Source organism: Cricetulus griseus, chromosome X, assembly GCF_003668045.3.
Source record: "Cricetulus griseus strain 17A/GY chromosome X, alternate assembly CriGri-PICRH-1.0, whole genome shotgun sequence".
In the NCBI taxonomy this organism is placed as follows: Eukaryota; Metazoa; Chordata; class Mammalia; order Rodentia; family Cricetidae; genus Cricetulus; species Cricetulus griseus.
The window spans coordinates 92,543,052-92,558,879 of record NC_048604.1 but is presented as its reverse complement, the minus strand read 5'-3'; the positions used below and the strand labels follow the sequence as shown (position 1 = coordinate 92,558,879).

The following is a 15,828-nucleotide window of genomic DNA, read 5'->3' as shown; positions in this document are numbered from 1 at the left end:
GGCTCCTTTCCAAATTCACCATGAGTGATGTATTCTTTCACTTTTCTGTCAGGGCCGAGGTCAGAGCTGAATTTGCAGTTTTCCTTAGTACCTGTGAGAAAACCCAAGGAGATGGAGAAGAGGCACTTAGGAATTGGGGGCGGCGGGGGGCTGGGGAAGGAAGCCAGAAAGCAGTGAGCTTATATGAGTCGAAGTGCGTGTGAGAGCTCCCCCAGTGACTGTAAATATTGTGTGCACCTGGGACTTGTGTGATCTGTGTCCCTGAGGTGTCACATAGCAGATTCCATCTGGGCCTGCACAGACTGACTGCAGATACAAGCCAGACATAAGATTTTTGTGTGCCCTAATACTTTTGAATATTAGAGCAATGATAAAATAGTAGCAGTAAGCAAAAGAGTAGTTAGAGACAATGGAATTAGTTCTGAAAAAAAAAGAAAAAAAACTTAAACCAACTTGAAATTTATCATTCTTTTTAATCCAGTCTTTTCCCACTTGTTTGTTTTGAAGATAGTAGTTGAAAATGGTGAGGATTAGAAGTCCTATAGAAATTACGTCCTGGCCTTGGTGACTCATGCCTGTAATCCTAGTGCTGAAGAGATAGAGGTAGGAGGGTCACGGCGAGTTAGAGGCCAGCCTGGTTGACACATCAAATTCTAGGCCAGCTAGGATTAAATAGTGAAACCCGTCCAAACATACAAAAACGAAACAAAAATTTGGAGTGTTTGCCTATTCATTTCAATGACTCCAAACAGTGGTTTGCCTTTTCCGTAAGAATGGTTGGGAGAGAAACATCTTTTTTTTTTTTTTTAACCTGGAGGAACTGCCCACATAACCAAAACCTACATCTCTAAATTTATGTACTGGGGTGGGCTATTCATTCTTTTTTAGCTGAAAACTCATTGGGTTTTCATTACTTCGAGGAGAAATGTATTCTGGCATTAATTATGTTACAAAAATTGCTTAGAGTGTCACCCTTCCAATGTCATTAAAATATTGGCAGTTTTTTGAAAAATTAGTTGGTGTACATCTTTTCAGCCAGCAATTGTGTTGCAGCTGGAAGATGGTTAGAGATGAGTATAAGGAATATTGGAACCTTCTGTTTGTCTCATTTTTGTAATAATTTTTAAAGCTCATAGATGTAGCCAAGTATAGTGCCTCATACCTGTATTCTCAGGACTTGGGAGGCTGAGGCAGGAGAATGGCTATGAGGTTGAGGACAGCCAGTATTTGAGTATGGAATTATATTTTCTTCCCATAGCCTCTTACTTTCCAGGAAGACATCTTCAAAGAATGGTCCCAAGGCTCCATTTGAAGGGACCCAGCAGAGGGTGCAGGACTTCTTAGATACTTAGCTTGGGATATCACAAGAAGCCATTCCTACGACTTGTATTGATCAAAGAAAGTGACAGAGAGAGCCCAGCGAATCCACTTGAATCTGGGCAAATGGACTTTGTTGTTGCAGAGGAAGTGTACCCAGCTTAGTTTGCAGGGAAATATGTAGAGTGGAAGAAAGACCAACAATTGTTCCATTTATATTCTAGTTCTATACCCTGGAGAGACTGGGGACAATCTCACAAAACTAGGACCAGTAATTTCACCCAGCTTTCTCCTGTACACGTTGAAGGTAGTCATTTTATATGGTGAAGTTCATCCAGAGAGACATTTGAGGAGAAATGTTGAAGCCAGGGTTTACAAACTGGTTGATTTGAGACTTTTGTTTAATCTGGAAAAGAACAGTGCACAATTTCCAGTGCTTGTTATTAATCCTATGATTTCCTTTTTAAATAGCTGCTGCCATCATGAGCAAAGTAAATCTTTCTGTGGATCCTTGTGAAAATTTCTTCCGGTTTGCCTGTGATGGCTGGATAAACAATAACCCAATTCCTGAAGATATGCCCAGCTATGGAGTTTATCCTTGGCTGAGACACAATGTTGACCTCAAGTTGAAGGGTAAGTTTCTACTAGAGTTTTGTGGTACTCTTTCCAGAGCAATTGACAAGAAAAATAGATCATTATTTGAATTTGGACTATCCAGTTTTAAAACTATACCAAATTCATTTCCCAAAACTGTTTTAATAGAAGATAGAAGGCTTTCTGAATTTCAGTTTCCCTGATTTCCTTAACATAAGCCCACTGTAGGTTTTTACTTTTCCACTTGATGATGCAACAGCAAATTCTATTGCAGGAGGTTAAATAACACTTGATAGAGCTTGAGACCATGGAGATAGTTAATGACCAGTATGCTATATCAAGAAACTTATTTGTCTACTGTGTTCAAGGTAAACCTCATTTCTTCCTTACTGTCTTTGGGATTTTCATGGCTTACAGAATATACTTCACACCTCATCATGGTCTTGTGACATCATTTTTGGGAACTCTGGATGACCCATGGTTGTCATATTGTTTGTGTTATTTTCCAAATTAGGTTTTAGGACACTCACTTTCCTTCCATGACCTCTGGAGCAATGACAAGTTCACATACACATACTCACATGTGCGATCACATATTTTCATGTGTGCTTGAGTACTGCTGCCAAAAGTTGGAAACGTCTGTTGCTGGACAAGTCTGTGTTTGCGTTGATTCTAATTTTTATGTTAAGCTGTTGGAGCAAGTTAGTTAAGGGGGGAGTAGCAAGATTTCAAAAGTAGGAAAGGTAAATTTTTTGTTTTTTGTTTTTTTTTTTTTTTGAGACAGGGTTTCTCTGTGTAGCTTTGGAGCCTATCCTGGAACTCGCTCTGGAGACCAGGCTGGCCTCGAACTCACAGAGATCCGCTTGCCTCTGCCTCCTGAGTGCTGGGATTATAGGCGTGCGCCACCAACGCCCAACTAAGGTAATTGTTTTGAGGGGATACAAATCATATTTTCCCTCTTTTTGATAACTGTGAAGTATGTTGTATAACTTGTATTCAGTAACAAAGAATTTTGGGGACCTGAGAAGAATTGCATTTTTTTCTTTCCCACCTCTATTTTTCCAAGATTTTATGTGTGTGCATATTAAATATGCACCAATTTGTATATTTTATGTAATGTGAAACCATTGGCAAAATAATTAGAAACCTATTTTAACTGTGAGAAAAATGTATTTTCACAAATAGATATAAATCACATAAGCTTACATTTTTTAATTGGGATGCTTAAATTTAGTCTTGATAAATTATAAATAAGAGTTTTGAAGAATATGGGGGGGGGTTTCCTCTAACCTGACAGAGGAGATTCCTGTGCTGTGGAGCCATAAATGACACGTTGAGCAGTGAATTTGTAGACAAATACTTATTTCTCTGCAAGATTTAAAAAAAACACTTTCTTTTATTTTATGTATATCAGTGTTTTGCTCCCATGCATGTATGTGCACCACATGCTGCAGAAGCCAGAACAGGGCATATGATTTTCTAGAACTCCCATTAAGGATGCTTGTGAGCTACCATGTGGGTGCCGTGCAAGACTACCAGGTGCTTTTAATCACTAGTCATCTCTTCAGCCCCTCTACCATCATTGACTATTTCCAATTTCCCTTCTGTGTCTTTTCTTTCTTGGAAGACAGATGAGTGTTCATTACGCGCATGCGCATACACATATGCATGTACTCATGCATGCCGGACTACCATTGAGTAAGAAAACTTCAAAAATTCTGGATAGATGTTCTTTTTATGTTGGTGGTATCTTAATATAAAATTTATAATCAGCATTGGCGTGATTTGTTTGAGGAAGACGCTGTCTACGATAGTGGTTCTCAACCCTTCGAATGGTGCGGCACTTTAATACAGTTCCTCATGTTGTGGTTATCCCGAACCATACAGTTCCTACTTCATAACTGTATTTTTACTATTGTTATGAATTACAACATGAATATTTTTGAAGCAAGAGGTTTGCCCAAGGGGTCTCTAACTCCAAGCTGAGAAATGGTCTATGAGCTGCTTCAGAATTTGTAGAATTGAGAGCAAATTGTTGAGCAAAGTAAAGTTGCTCTGCTTGTTTCTCTTAAAAATGAAACTTCTGATATTTTTCCTCATGTGTATATGTGATGTGTGTGCTCATGTGTTTGCATGTGTATGGGAGCAAGTGTGTGTGTGTGTGTGTGTGTGTGTGTGTGTGTGTGTAGGACTAAGGTTGACAATGTGAGTCTAACTTGATCACTCTACACCTTATTCATTGAGCATGTATCTCTCAATGGAATCTAGAACTTGGCAATATGGCTAATCTGGCTGACATGGATAACTAGTTTGATATGGTGGGATCCTCTCTCCTCACCCTCTGAGGGCTGCAATTACAGAAGAACTTCCATACTCACTGGGTATTTGTGTGAGTTCTGGGAATCTGAACTCTTTATGCTTGCTTGCCAAGTGCTTTAATCACTGAGCCATCCCTCACCTCCAAAACCTGTGTTTTTATTTAACTGAATTAAAAAAGTAGAAAGTTTCTATAAATCTACCTTTAGACACAATTGCTAACAAAACAATTATATTTGTATATATTGTAAGTTTTGTCCCTTATGAGTCTATATGCATAACTTCTTATGCATACTCATATCTTTTGAAAACTAGCTGACTAAAACTTGTTAATAAATAACACATGGATAACATAAATAGATAACATAGTAGTAAGTAGCCTTGTGTGCACATCTCTATGACCTTATCTAACTATATCCTTGGAATAAATCCTCAGAAATGGGACTGTTGGATTGAAAGTATTTGTAATTTAGTTTTGACTCATATACTCAAATTACCCATAGGAAGGTTTACTTCTAGGCTTTTCTATTTTCTTGGTTTCTGAAATAACTCTTTTCTGTCTCCTCTTTGCTCCCCCTGGTCTCCCCCCCACCCCGTGTGTGTGTGTGTGTGTGTGTGTGTGTGTGTGTGTGTGTGTGTGTATGTGTGTGTGTGATGTAGAGTCTTAGCCAACTGTGACTGATGAGCCCTATCCAGCCCACTTTCCTATTTTTGTGAACATGGTTTTACTAGGACACAGCCACTTTTACTGAGGTACACACAATCAATGACTGCCTTCATTGCAGCAGTAGTAAAGTTGAGAAGTTGCTAGAGAAGCCACATGGCTAGCACAGCCTGAGATATTTACTCTCTGATATTTATGGAACAAGACTGACAACTCTTTTTTTTGGCAACTTATTTTTTATAATTAATTTATATTTATTTTATGTGCATCAGTGTTTTGCCTGCATGTATGTCTATGTGAGGGTGTTGGATCTTGGAGTTACAGACAGTTGCTGTGAGCTGCCATGTGCGTGCTGGGAATTGAACCGGGGTGCTCTGGAAGAACAGTCAGTGCTGAGCCATCTCTCCAGCCCCAAGACTGATAACTCTAGATAATAAAAGCAAGCTTTGTTATATTTATACTACATTTGATTAGACTGGTCAGTACATTTTTGATAGCGTCTCTGAGACTTTTAGATAGTAATCATAAAGTTAAGAAAGATTTATTCATTTTCCTCCCTCCCTGCTTCTCTTTTGGTTAGAATCCTCAAAATGGTGTTGACCAAAGTCAATGATAATGGGTATAAATTTTCTTATTCCTACCTTGAATAGTAGTGGATCTAGTTTATGTCATCTGACATGTGTTATTGTTAGACCCCCCAGAAAACTCAGGCCTGCGGGGTCTTAGGCCAGGACCGAGGTCACCCCAATCACCAGGTGGATTTGAAAGCTTGCTGCATACAGCATGAGGCTTTATTGTTGTTTAACGAGCTAACCCCATGTTAGCTCGGGTCTTTCACCCACCCGCCATGGTGGATGGCCAGCAAAGACAGCTCGAACCAGCTGCATAGAGATCTTATAGGGCAGCGTAAGGGGAGTGTCTAGGGGTATGCACAGGCTCAGGATTGGTGAGCCTCCAGGCTTTGAGGGCTTGCCCTGTGTTGATTGGCCAATTGGTTGTTATGGCCCATAGGCCCTCCCAGGGTGGTTGCTATGTTCTGCATGTCATTGCTGTGCACTTGTCAGTAAAGCACACCCAGAGCTGTAAAGCATAGCGCCACCAGCTAACTTCTGATTGGTTCCTTGCTACGAGGCAGGCATCTGACCTCTCAGTGACCAAGGCAAGGTCATGGTGAGCACGTGTTACTGTCATGGCTGCCGAAATGGGGAGCTGGTTCCTTCATTATATTCTTTTTCTGATAGTTATGCTAGTATTTCTTATTGTTTCCTATTGTACAAAAGGGCCTGCTCACTTTTTGCCATTTAACAGGACTGACTTCAACCTTCTTTAGATTTCCTCATGCTAAACTAAACTCATAATTTTGAAATAAATCTTACCTATGAATGTTTCATTTTTAAGGATGGCTAGAATTCACTCAGTACTTTGTTGCATGTATTTGTGTCTGTGCTTATGACTCATATGTTTCTATGTTTTTGTGTGGTAGTTTTGTCTAATTCAGTTACAAAGATTGTGTTCGCCTTGTAAAACAAGTAACAGGCTTCTTGTATATTTCTAAGTTTTGGAAAAGACAATTCAAAGTCCTCCTGTGACAGGCACTGTAATTGACAAATGTATAAAGTGCACACAGGACTTGTGTTCTTCATTGTAAGCCATTCAGAGTATTCACTTTTTAAGCCTGGAGGGTAGGATTTGCATCCTGGTTTCCTTTCTTTTTTTTATTATTTTTTCATTTATTTTACATACCAATCATACTTTCCTCTCCCTCCCTTCCCTCTTCCTGTCCCATCCTCCCACCTCCCATCTATCCCCCCCAAATCCACTTCTCTTCCTTTCAGAAAGGGGCAGGCCTCCCATGGGCTTCAAAAAGGCATGGCACATCAAGTTGAGGCAGGGCCAAGCTTCCCCCATTCCTGCTTCAAGGCTGGGTGAGGTAATCCACTGTGGGGCACAGTTCCCAAAAGCCACCTCATGCATCAGGGACAGGTCCTGATCCCACTGCTAGAAGCTCCACAAACAGACCAAGATACACAACTATCACCCACATGCAGAGGGCCTTGGTTGGTCTCATACAGGCTCCTTAGCTGTCTGTCCAGAGTCCGTGAGCTCTCATTAGCTTGGGTCAGCTGTCTCTGTGGGTCACCCCTCCCATCATGTTTTTTGAACCCCTTACTCGTACAGTCCCTCCTTCCTCTCTTCAACTGGACTTCCGGAGCTTGGCCCAGTGCTTGGCTGTGGATCTTTGCATCTGCTTCCATCAGTTACTGGATGCATGCTCTCTGATGACCATTAGGGTAGTCACCAGTTTGATTACAGGAGAAGGCCAGTTCATGCACCCTCTCTACTATTACTAAGAGTCTTAGTTGGGGTCATCCTTGTGGATTCCTGGGAGATTCCCTGGCACCAGGTTTCTCCCTAACCCCCAAATTCCCCCCTCTATCAAGATATCTCTTTCATTACTGTCATTTACCCTCTGTGTCACCTTGGAACAATAACCAATCTCTTTTTAGCCCAGTTTTCTCATATTTAAAATGGTATAAAACCACCGGCATAGTGGATTTAGTAAGTATTGAAGAAGATGATTGATAGAAATTATCCACTTCAGCTCCTGGTACATGGCAAGTCCTCAACAAATATTTGTGTTTTGTGTATCTGATTTATTTCAAAGGTAGTCTGAGGTCCATGAAATAGTATCTACCACAAGTTTTAAGTTTTGTGCTGGCCTTATCCTTTATAAATATCATGTGCTTTTGAAAATGTTGAATACTGTCAAGGTCTTTTTCCTCATCTTTGATAAAAAAGAATGTCCAAAAATAAAGCCCAATATCACCAGCCAAAAGAATACCATTTTTTATGGCTGATAGAGAACACAAAGATTCGGCTGTCCAATTTGTGAAATAAAATGGATCTGACAGACCTAGCTGATGAAAAATTGCCCTCTATTGAAGGCAGCAACCTGGCTTTGGGAATTTTTCCCCTTAAATGAAATATATGACTCGGATTTCTACTTAGAAAATAAGTTTATTTCTTGCTGTCTCCAAGAAGCAAGATTGTTTTGTGGAGGGGAAAAGACTGAATGTGTGATGTTGTTGTCCAAAATTTCCTTACTATAACCCTTCCCTCTGTTTTCCCACCACTGTAAAGATGGAATGGTATGTATCGTTTATGCTAGAGCAGATGGAAATTGAGCTAATGAGCACCTCTAAAACATGAGGTGATGAGTGAGCTAGATCACTTGTGTCAGGCAGCAGACAGATGATTCAAGGTTGGGCCAGATCATCTTTATTATGATTTAGCTATCTTGGCCAAGACTTTGTGAAGAAACACACTATATTATTTTTGCACACAACTCTAGCAGAGCAGCAAGCTGAAGCAGAAACTACATGTGCTGGTTCAGATACCGATGATTATGAGACTGTAGTGTGGTCAGTTATTTATTTGTAAGTACCCATGGCCTCTATAACCTTGCCTTCTCCATGAATGATCCTAGCCAAATAATCTTTTACAGGTAATAGAAACTGGAGAGCTTCGGTTAAGCCTCCTCACAAGAAGGTTTAGATTGTTGAAGAGATGGTGGTGAAATGTATCATTTTCCTCAGACCGTGTGCACAGAATAATGATGTATCAACCTGAGCCTTGACTTCATTGGTTTTGTTGAGAGAAATGACATCAGACTGGTGAAATTGGGGATGGGAAAGTTATTAGGAATCAACCATCTATTGTGTGGGCTTTTTCTCTTCTCCCTCCTTCCTCTCTCCCCCCTCCCTCTCCCCCTCCTTCCCTCCCTCCCTTTCTTCTTTTTGAGACAATATCTCACTCTGGAGCCTAGGTTGAACTCAACCTCACTGTATAGTCCAGGGTGGACTCAGACTTGACAGTCTTCCTAATGAAAACTCATCCCTAATTATTTTGAATGAGTCTCCTGTACAAATTGGGTATACATGTTCAGAGAATATTCCAATTCTTTTAGACCTTGTTGGCACTTTTACATGTGGCCACACAGGAAACCACAAACTGCCTGGTTATTCATGTCACTGTCTTATATGTACAAAGGGTGCTGCACTGAGTACTCTTGAAATGTGAAATGAGTTAATTTTATTTGAAAAGTTATTTTTGTCTTTTAATTTTTTCTTCTTTATGCATCATTTGCAATTTTGGTGAACAGCATATCAGGGGAAATGTTTCTAAAAATTTTAGCGTTGCACCAAGTGGTGATGGTGCACACCTTTAGTACCGGCTCTTGGGAGGCAGAGGCAGGTGGCAGGTGTATTTCTGTGAGTTTGAGGCCAGTCTGGTCTACAAAGTGAGTTCCAACATAACCACGGCAGTCACACAGAGAGACCCTGACTCAAGAAACTAAAAAAAAAAAAAAGTGGCATAAGATACAAAAATAATTTCTTTCTGATGACTGCAGAAAATGTGAATGCATCTCTAGGTTACATCCTTTCTCTAAGCAGGAAAATGACCTAAAGAGTCCATTAGAATGGCTATTGGGTATAAAAGCTGATGTTCTATTAATTGTCTCAGTCTGCCCCTGTGGTTTTCTTCTTCTGTGTCTCTTTCTACCTCTAATGTACGCCTTTGGCTTACTCTATGCCAGGGAGCAGGCCCCTTAGCCCTATAATAGGAAGAAAGAAAAACAGCAAGCAGCTATGTGTACTAAAAATATTTTACTCTTGAGAACAGAGGTAGGGAAACCATAGGTAGGGAAACCATTTCTTTACTTACTCTTACTTCAGTTTTACGTGTGATCTATTCCCCTGTAGCTTTAACATAGCTCTTCTGTCATTAGTAGTTCATGTAAATACACTGAATATGATCAATAGGAAGCAGTTCTATTCACTGCATTTATTCTGATATTTAATCTTGGGAAAATATATGGACCTCAAATAGATTGCATTGTGTAGTACTTTGGTTGTGGTAATATACATACATTCATAAATGCCGGTTACAGAATGAAAGGTAGAACTCGCTTAAGGAGAGAATGCCCTAATTTGTCTGAAAATCTCTATATCAGACACTCTAGCATGACTGTCTTAATAGACTTTCCCTAAACATTTTTTCTGGATGTTGTAACTGGCCGATTTGGTGATGTTACTTTTGTTTGTTCTTTCAATTAGGCTAATCTAGTTGTTTCTGCTGGATGTTTCAAGATGCCTGCTTTGGTGATATTTTACTATCTGTCTAGCACTTTTAAATACCTCCTACATGCTATTTTTCTTTAGCATTTTTTTTTACTTTATACTTAATAAACTCATACATTTAGAACTGAAAGTATGGCTATTGGGGATGGCTCTTGGTGTGGAAGAATTGCACTGACTAACTTATGTAGTTAGTGAACATTCACTATTTCCTGACATGAATTGCTTTCAGTTACAAATAATAGAAAGTCCAACTCCAATTGACTTAAGAAGAAAATATACTGGCTAATGTAGCAAAAAAGTACAGTGATTTTTTTTTAGACTCCAGGTAAGAGTCCATTTAGCAGCTGAATCGTGTCATTAAGTGAATACTCCTTTTTTTCTATATTTTGAATATTTTGTTGTGTGAAGAGCAAACTTTCCATGAGGATAACTTTAGGGGATACGTTAATCTCCGTACTTCTTTATCTCCTATGCTAACACAACTCTTGTGGATATTGTAAATAGGAAAGTGGAAATAATTAAAATACAATCGCAAAGATAAACAAAAAATTCTGGTTGCTATTAAACCAATCTTACAGTTCAACAGACTTAGAAAGAAGCATGACATAGCATATAACAGAATCGAGAGGTGTTCAGGAAGCATTTGTTGAAAGGAGAGAATTGTTCCTTTTGTGTGCAGCTGGATGCATTGGTGGTCATGGATGGCTGAGGAAGGACAGTGGAGTTTTTCTTTTACTTCTCCTCTTTCTGTTCCTGGGGCCTTGCACACTGACCCAGAAGAGTCCGAGATACAACTGGAGTTTGCTCATGACAGAAGAGGAATTGTCTATCACTCTTCATTTAATTTTTTGAGGGACATGGATTGTTAGACAGTCCTGGGCTCTCCCAAGACTCCTTGGTAGGTATAATCTTATGCAAGCAACTGATGAGTAAAATAAGAACTGGCAGTGTGAGATTCATTTCTGGGCTCTGAAAGGAACTGAGATTACCACTTGTAAAAGCACGTGACCTTCAGGAAAGCTGCTTCTCCCTGAACCTTCATTACACATCTGATGATCCTGTTAGTGTTAGTGAATTCAATGAGATGCATGGAAATTCTTTTGCATAGGATTAAATAATTGGAACCTGTGATTATTGTTAGTTCTATAAGGATTAAAAGAACATTTTAAAGGCCTTCAGCCCATAGTGAACACTGAAGAAATAAAAGCAGCTTTCATGATTCCCAAATTTTAACACCATTGAAATGGAATACTATAGTCTACTATTTCTTCAAAGTCTTAGCATGAGGAATGTGACCCTGAGAGAGGCAAGCCTGAGAGTGTACATGGCAGATTCTAGCATGTCTTAGTCTGCTTTGTGATGCTCTAGGAGTATACCACAGTTAGGGTAATGTGTAAACAGCGGAAGTTTATGTAGCTCCTGTTTCTCCAGGCTGATGGAGCTGCTATTGGCCTCTGGTGATGGCCTTCATACTGTGTCATAACATGGGGAGTGGGCAAGCAAGCACATAAAGCAAAGGGTAAAGGGGGTGACACTCCCATGCTGGCCAACCTGTTCCCCAAATGACACCATTAATTCATTTTATGTCTGGATAGCCCTTATGGCCTAATCACCTTTTAAAAAGGTCCCATGTTGGGATGGGTGTGTAGGTTATTGGTAGAGTACTTGCCTTATGTGTTCTAGATCCTGTCTGGGTGGTGTTTATTTTTTCCCCATCAGTTTTCTCTTCTCTCTTTTTCTCCCTTCATCCATAAGGGGTCCTTAATTCAGTTCTACAGGACTCCAAGAGGACCACTGACATAATTCAAGGTCTTGAATGAGAAAAAGTGAATATATATTTACACTCATCTCTGCTAGAAAACAGTAGTGTATGCGGCTTTCGTTTGTGGTTATTTTTCTAAGTTATTTTACATGTTGCCTGTAGATGGTATCTGCTTGTATCACCATATTAAATCACAGTAGTTGTTAGACCATGCATCAGGTCTTGTCATTTAATGAGTTAATGAAGTTGCCATTAGCTGTATATTGTGATTCACATTGTAAATCCAAAAGACTTTTCTTAACTGTGTTTCAGAATACCTGGTTTCTTCTGTGAACCTATGTTTATAAAGCTCTTTCAACAGGCCACTGTCTAGACTCTCTTGATAATGAGCACATTACAGGCAGTTAATGTGTATTTCTGAGGTTGTTTGATGAGACTGGACATTTGTGTTCAGAGGTTTGTGCCAATAACAACTCTTGAACTGATGAAAGAATTGCCCAGGTCACGGAAGAAGTATATTTTCAGTTGAACTTACTAACTGCTGCCACATGTTGAATCCAGGAATTAAAGGTAAACTCCTAACTCTAGATGGTGTAGCTTCTGTCATGATGTAGTTCACACTGTTTATGAATTGTACTAATGACAGAGAAAGCAATACACTAAGTAGGATGTACATTCATAAGTAGAACAGTAAATGATGAAAGGGAAAACTAGCTTGTCAGTTTTGAAGATGGGGACCATTGGCTGAGTTTGATGTCATGGGTGAGGGGATTAAACATCTGCAGGTGCTTGGATCCAGATTTCAAAGACAAAACCTACAACATCATTGGAATGAAAAGATAAGTAAGGAAGAAATGACAGGGGTGAGATGGGTGAATGAAGCTATTGGAATCTTTTTCTTTTTTCTTTTCCCTTCCTTCCTTCCTTCCTTCCTTCCTTCCTTCCTTCCTTCCTTCATTCCTTCCTTCCTTCCTTCTTTCCTCCCTCCCTCCCTCCCTCCCTCCCTCCCTCCCTCCCTCCCTCTCTCCCTCCCTCCCTCCTTTTTTTTAGATTTTTGACTTGAGACAGAGAATGCTGAGGTTTCTGAGGAGTGGAACAATAGTCTCAGATGGCAAAAAGAGTGGGAGGTCAGACAAGTGGACATTTCTAACACATTATAAAAAGTTTTCTGTGAACTTGAATATCGGAGGAGGAAGGAAACATTTTGCTCTAGGAGATCATTGACTAAATTTAGGTTCTTTCAACTAAATACACGTTCTTTGGCATGGCTGATGACACAGGATATGTGTGTCCTGAAAAAGAAAGCTGTGCATGGCCACAATGCCACCTCTTCACCTGCCCACACCCATGTCCTGTTTTCCATGGTAGTGTATACCACTGAATTGTTCTTTACAGTTGCATTGAAGAGTTTGCATAGCTTTGAAAAACCACATCCTAAAACAGGAGGACTATTTGGCAGGTGTAGAAAACCCCTGGCTGGCTTTGTTGGTAACAGCTGGAAGGCATACTCACATGATCTTGGGTGGTTACAATTCCTGAAAGTCCTCCAAGTAGCCACTCATTCCTGCTGTTGGTTGCCAGGAACTGGAGTCATAATGGAGTGAAAATGTGGGATTGTTGGTGATGTTAGACCCCGGAAAACTCAGGTATCCGGGGTCCCAGACCACGACCTCGGTCACCCCAATCACCAGGCGGATTCGAGAGCTTGCTGCAAACTGCATGAGGCTTTGTTGTTTTTTTAACGAGCTAACCCCATGTTAGCTTGGGTCTTTCACCCACCCGCCATGGCGGATGGCTCGCAAAAGACAACTCGAACTGCTGCAGAGAGAAATCTTGTAGGGCAGCGTAAGGGGAGTGTCTAGGGGTACGCACAGGCTCATGATTGGTGTGCCTCCAGGCTTGGAGGGCTTGCCCTGTGTTGATAGGCCAACTGGTTGTTATGGCCCATAGGCCCTCCCAGGGTGGTTGCTATGCTCTGTGCATCACTGCTGTGCGCTTGTCCATAAAGTACACCCAGGGTCGTAAAGCATAGCGCCACCAGCTAACTTCTAATTGGTTTCTTGTCACGAGGCAGGCATCTGACTTTCTAGTGTCTAGGACAAGGTCAGACAAGCACGTGTTCTGCCGTTATGGCTGCCGAAAGGGGAGCTGGTGGTCCCTTCAGTGAGAATTTCCAAGGATATCTAGACTTTACAGCAGAAGCAGAGAACTCAGATTTCCTTTGCTGTAGATTAAAAGGGATTTCGTTATTTCTAAGATCTTCTTCTTGGTCAAGGACAAGAGGGAGGCATGAGAAATAGTAAAATGGTGGTTGTATGCTCAACAGTGCATGATGGAATTGAGTTGCAAATTTCCTGCTTGCATTTCTGGGCCCTCTGAATAGATGAAGTATGAGAAATTTTCATCTGTGACTGAAGGTGTAGATAGGTCCAATATCATAATCAATACATGGCACAGGCAAAGGTCTACCAGGGCCAGGAACTTCATAGACATGGTATCATGTAATAATAGTCTGATTTTCACTTGTTAAACTGTTTAAACTCTGTTGGAGATGGTTCTGTGAGTTTTGTGATATGAAAACCCTCCAAAGTGACTAGTCTATTGGTATGCTTTGCTACTTGACATTGAAGAATGCCGAGGAACACTCCAGCTCATTTACTAATTTCTCTCAACTTACATTTCCCTACATTTTGCCCAAGAACCTGGAATAATTTAAGAAGAGAAAAGGCATTACCCACCCCCACCCTAAGCTACACTTTGCATTGGACACACACCAGTGGAAGTATAATAAGATGTAAAATTCTGCTCTGCTAATTGAGGTCAAAGGTGTTGCTTTCATTCTGGAACCTCTGAGCTGTGGAGAAGAAGTTGGCGGGTGAGAGGGGGGTGTTGAAAGCTGCAAGCCAAGCCATTGCCAGAATGAAACATACCTCACGGGGAATGTGTGGGAGGTTCTGGGTGAGGAAAAGAGGCAATTGTGGTTCCCTCTGGGAACTGAAGACTGCACAGCTCACTGTGTCTCAGAATGTTCATAAAGCTTCTCTTGCCAGCAGCCTCATGCCTGGATCCTTACTTGGCCAAGTTTGTCTTTCTGTCCCACAGACCTGGGTGTGAAACCCAATATTCAGGAATTAAAGCCTCTCATCTCATGAGGAAGAAGAGGGTCACTTTTCCTTAAAATGCCTTTGAAGTCATATGGGATTCTTTTTTATTTTTATATTGGTATCTTTATCAAAATCCAAACACAGCTTTTGTATTCTTGATGTATTTGTTATCTCTCAGAATTAAAATATTGGTTCTTCTGAAGTGGTAACATTTTAGCTATGTGCAGGATTGTAAGTTCTACTTATTTGATTTAAAATTAAGCCACTGAATGCACAAACACTGTGGTCTTCCATAATCATCGCAAAATTAATACCGTATTTCATTGAATCAAAAATATTGGCAACTGTAATATGCACCATTATTTATCCTGTGCCAAGATAAAGACTGTAATTCAATGTGTTCTTACTTCTTGGGATTTCTATTTTGTGTTCATGGACATTCTTTTAGACTTACCTAGATGTTAATTTTTATTCCAAATTCTTCTTTTATGTCCATTAAAAAGGGGACTGCAAATACAAAACAAAACAAAACAAAAAACAAAAAAGAAAAAGAAAAAGAAAAAGAAAGAAACCAATGAAACAAAACAAAACAAAACACCACATCAATTTGGGCATTACTAAAACTTGTTTACAATGTCTTTTGGATTTTGAATCATCATCTTTGATTTGCTACAAAATGCCATCTTGCTTATGAATAGCAGCAGTGATTCAACATTTCTTTAAAAATCATCCCCACTCAATTATCTCAGGCCACTGACATGGCCTTCTAGTATATGCAGTAAGCTTTCATTTCATTGTCAAGTTGTCCTGAAATCTTTCTAAGGACCCACTGAGTGACATCTTCCCATATCTGCACCCAGCACATTTCAGGTACTGACTTGATCATGTTCATGCCTGGTCAGGTAATGGTAGCTATTTGGTCACCCAGTA

The 15,828-nt window shown here is 40.2% G+C and overlaps 1 protein-coding gene across 1 annotated transcript in view; it reads left to right on the top strand.

Annotated features, from left to right (window-relative positions):
* Positions 1-15,828, top strand: part of Phex (phosphate regulating endopeptidase homolog X-linked) — a 213,574-nt gene that overhangs the window by 11,715 nt on the left and 186,031 nt on the right. Inside the window, exon 5 of the mRNA XM_027432770.2 lies at positions 1,789-1,950. Within this exon, the coding sequence (XP_027288571.1) occupies positions 1,789-1,950 (162 nt within the window). The remainder of the gene's footprint in view (positions 1-1,788; positions 1,951-15,828) is intronic.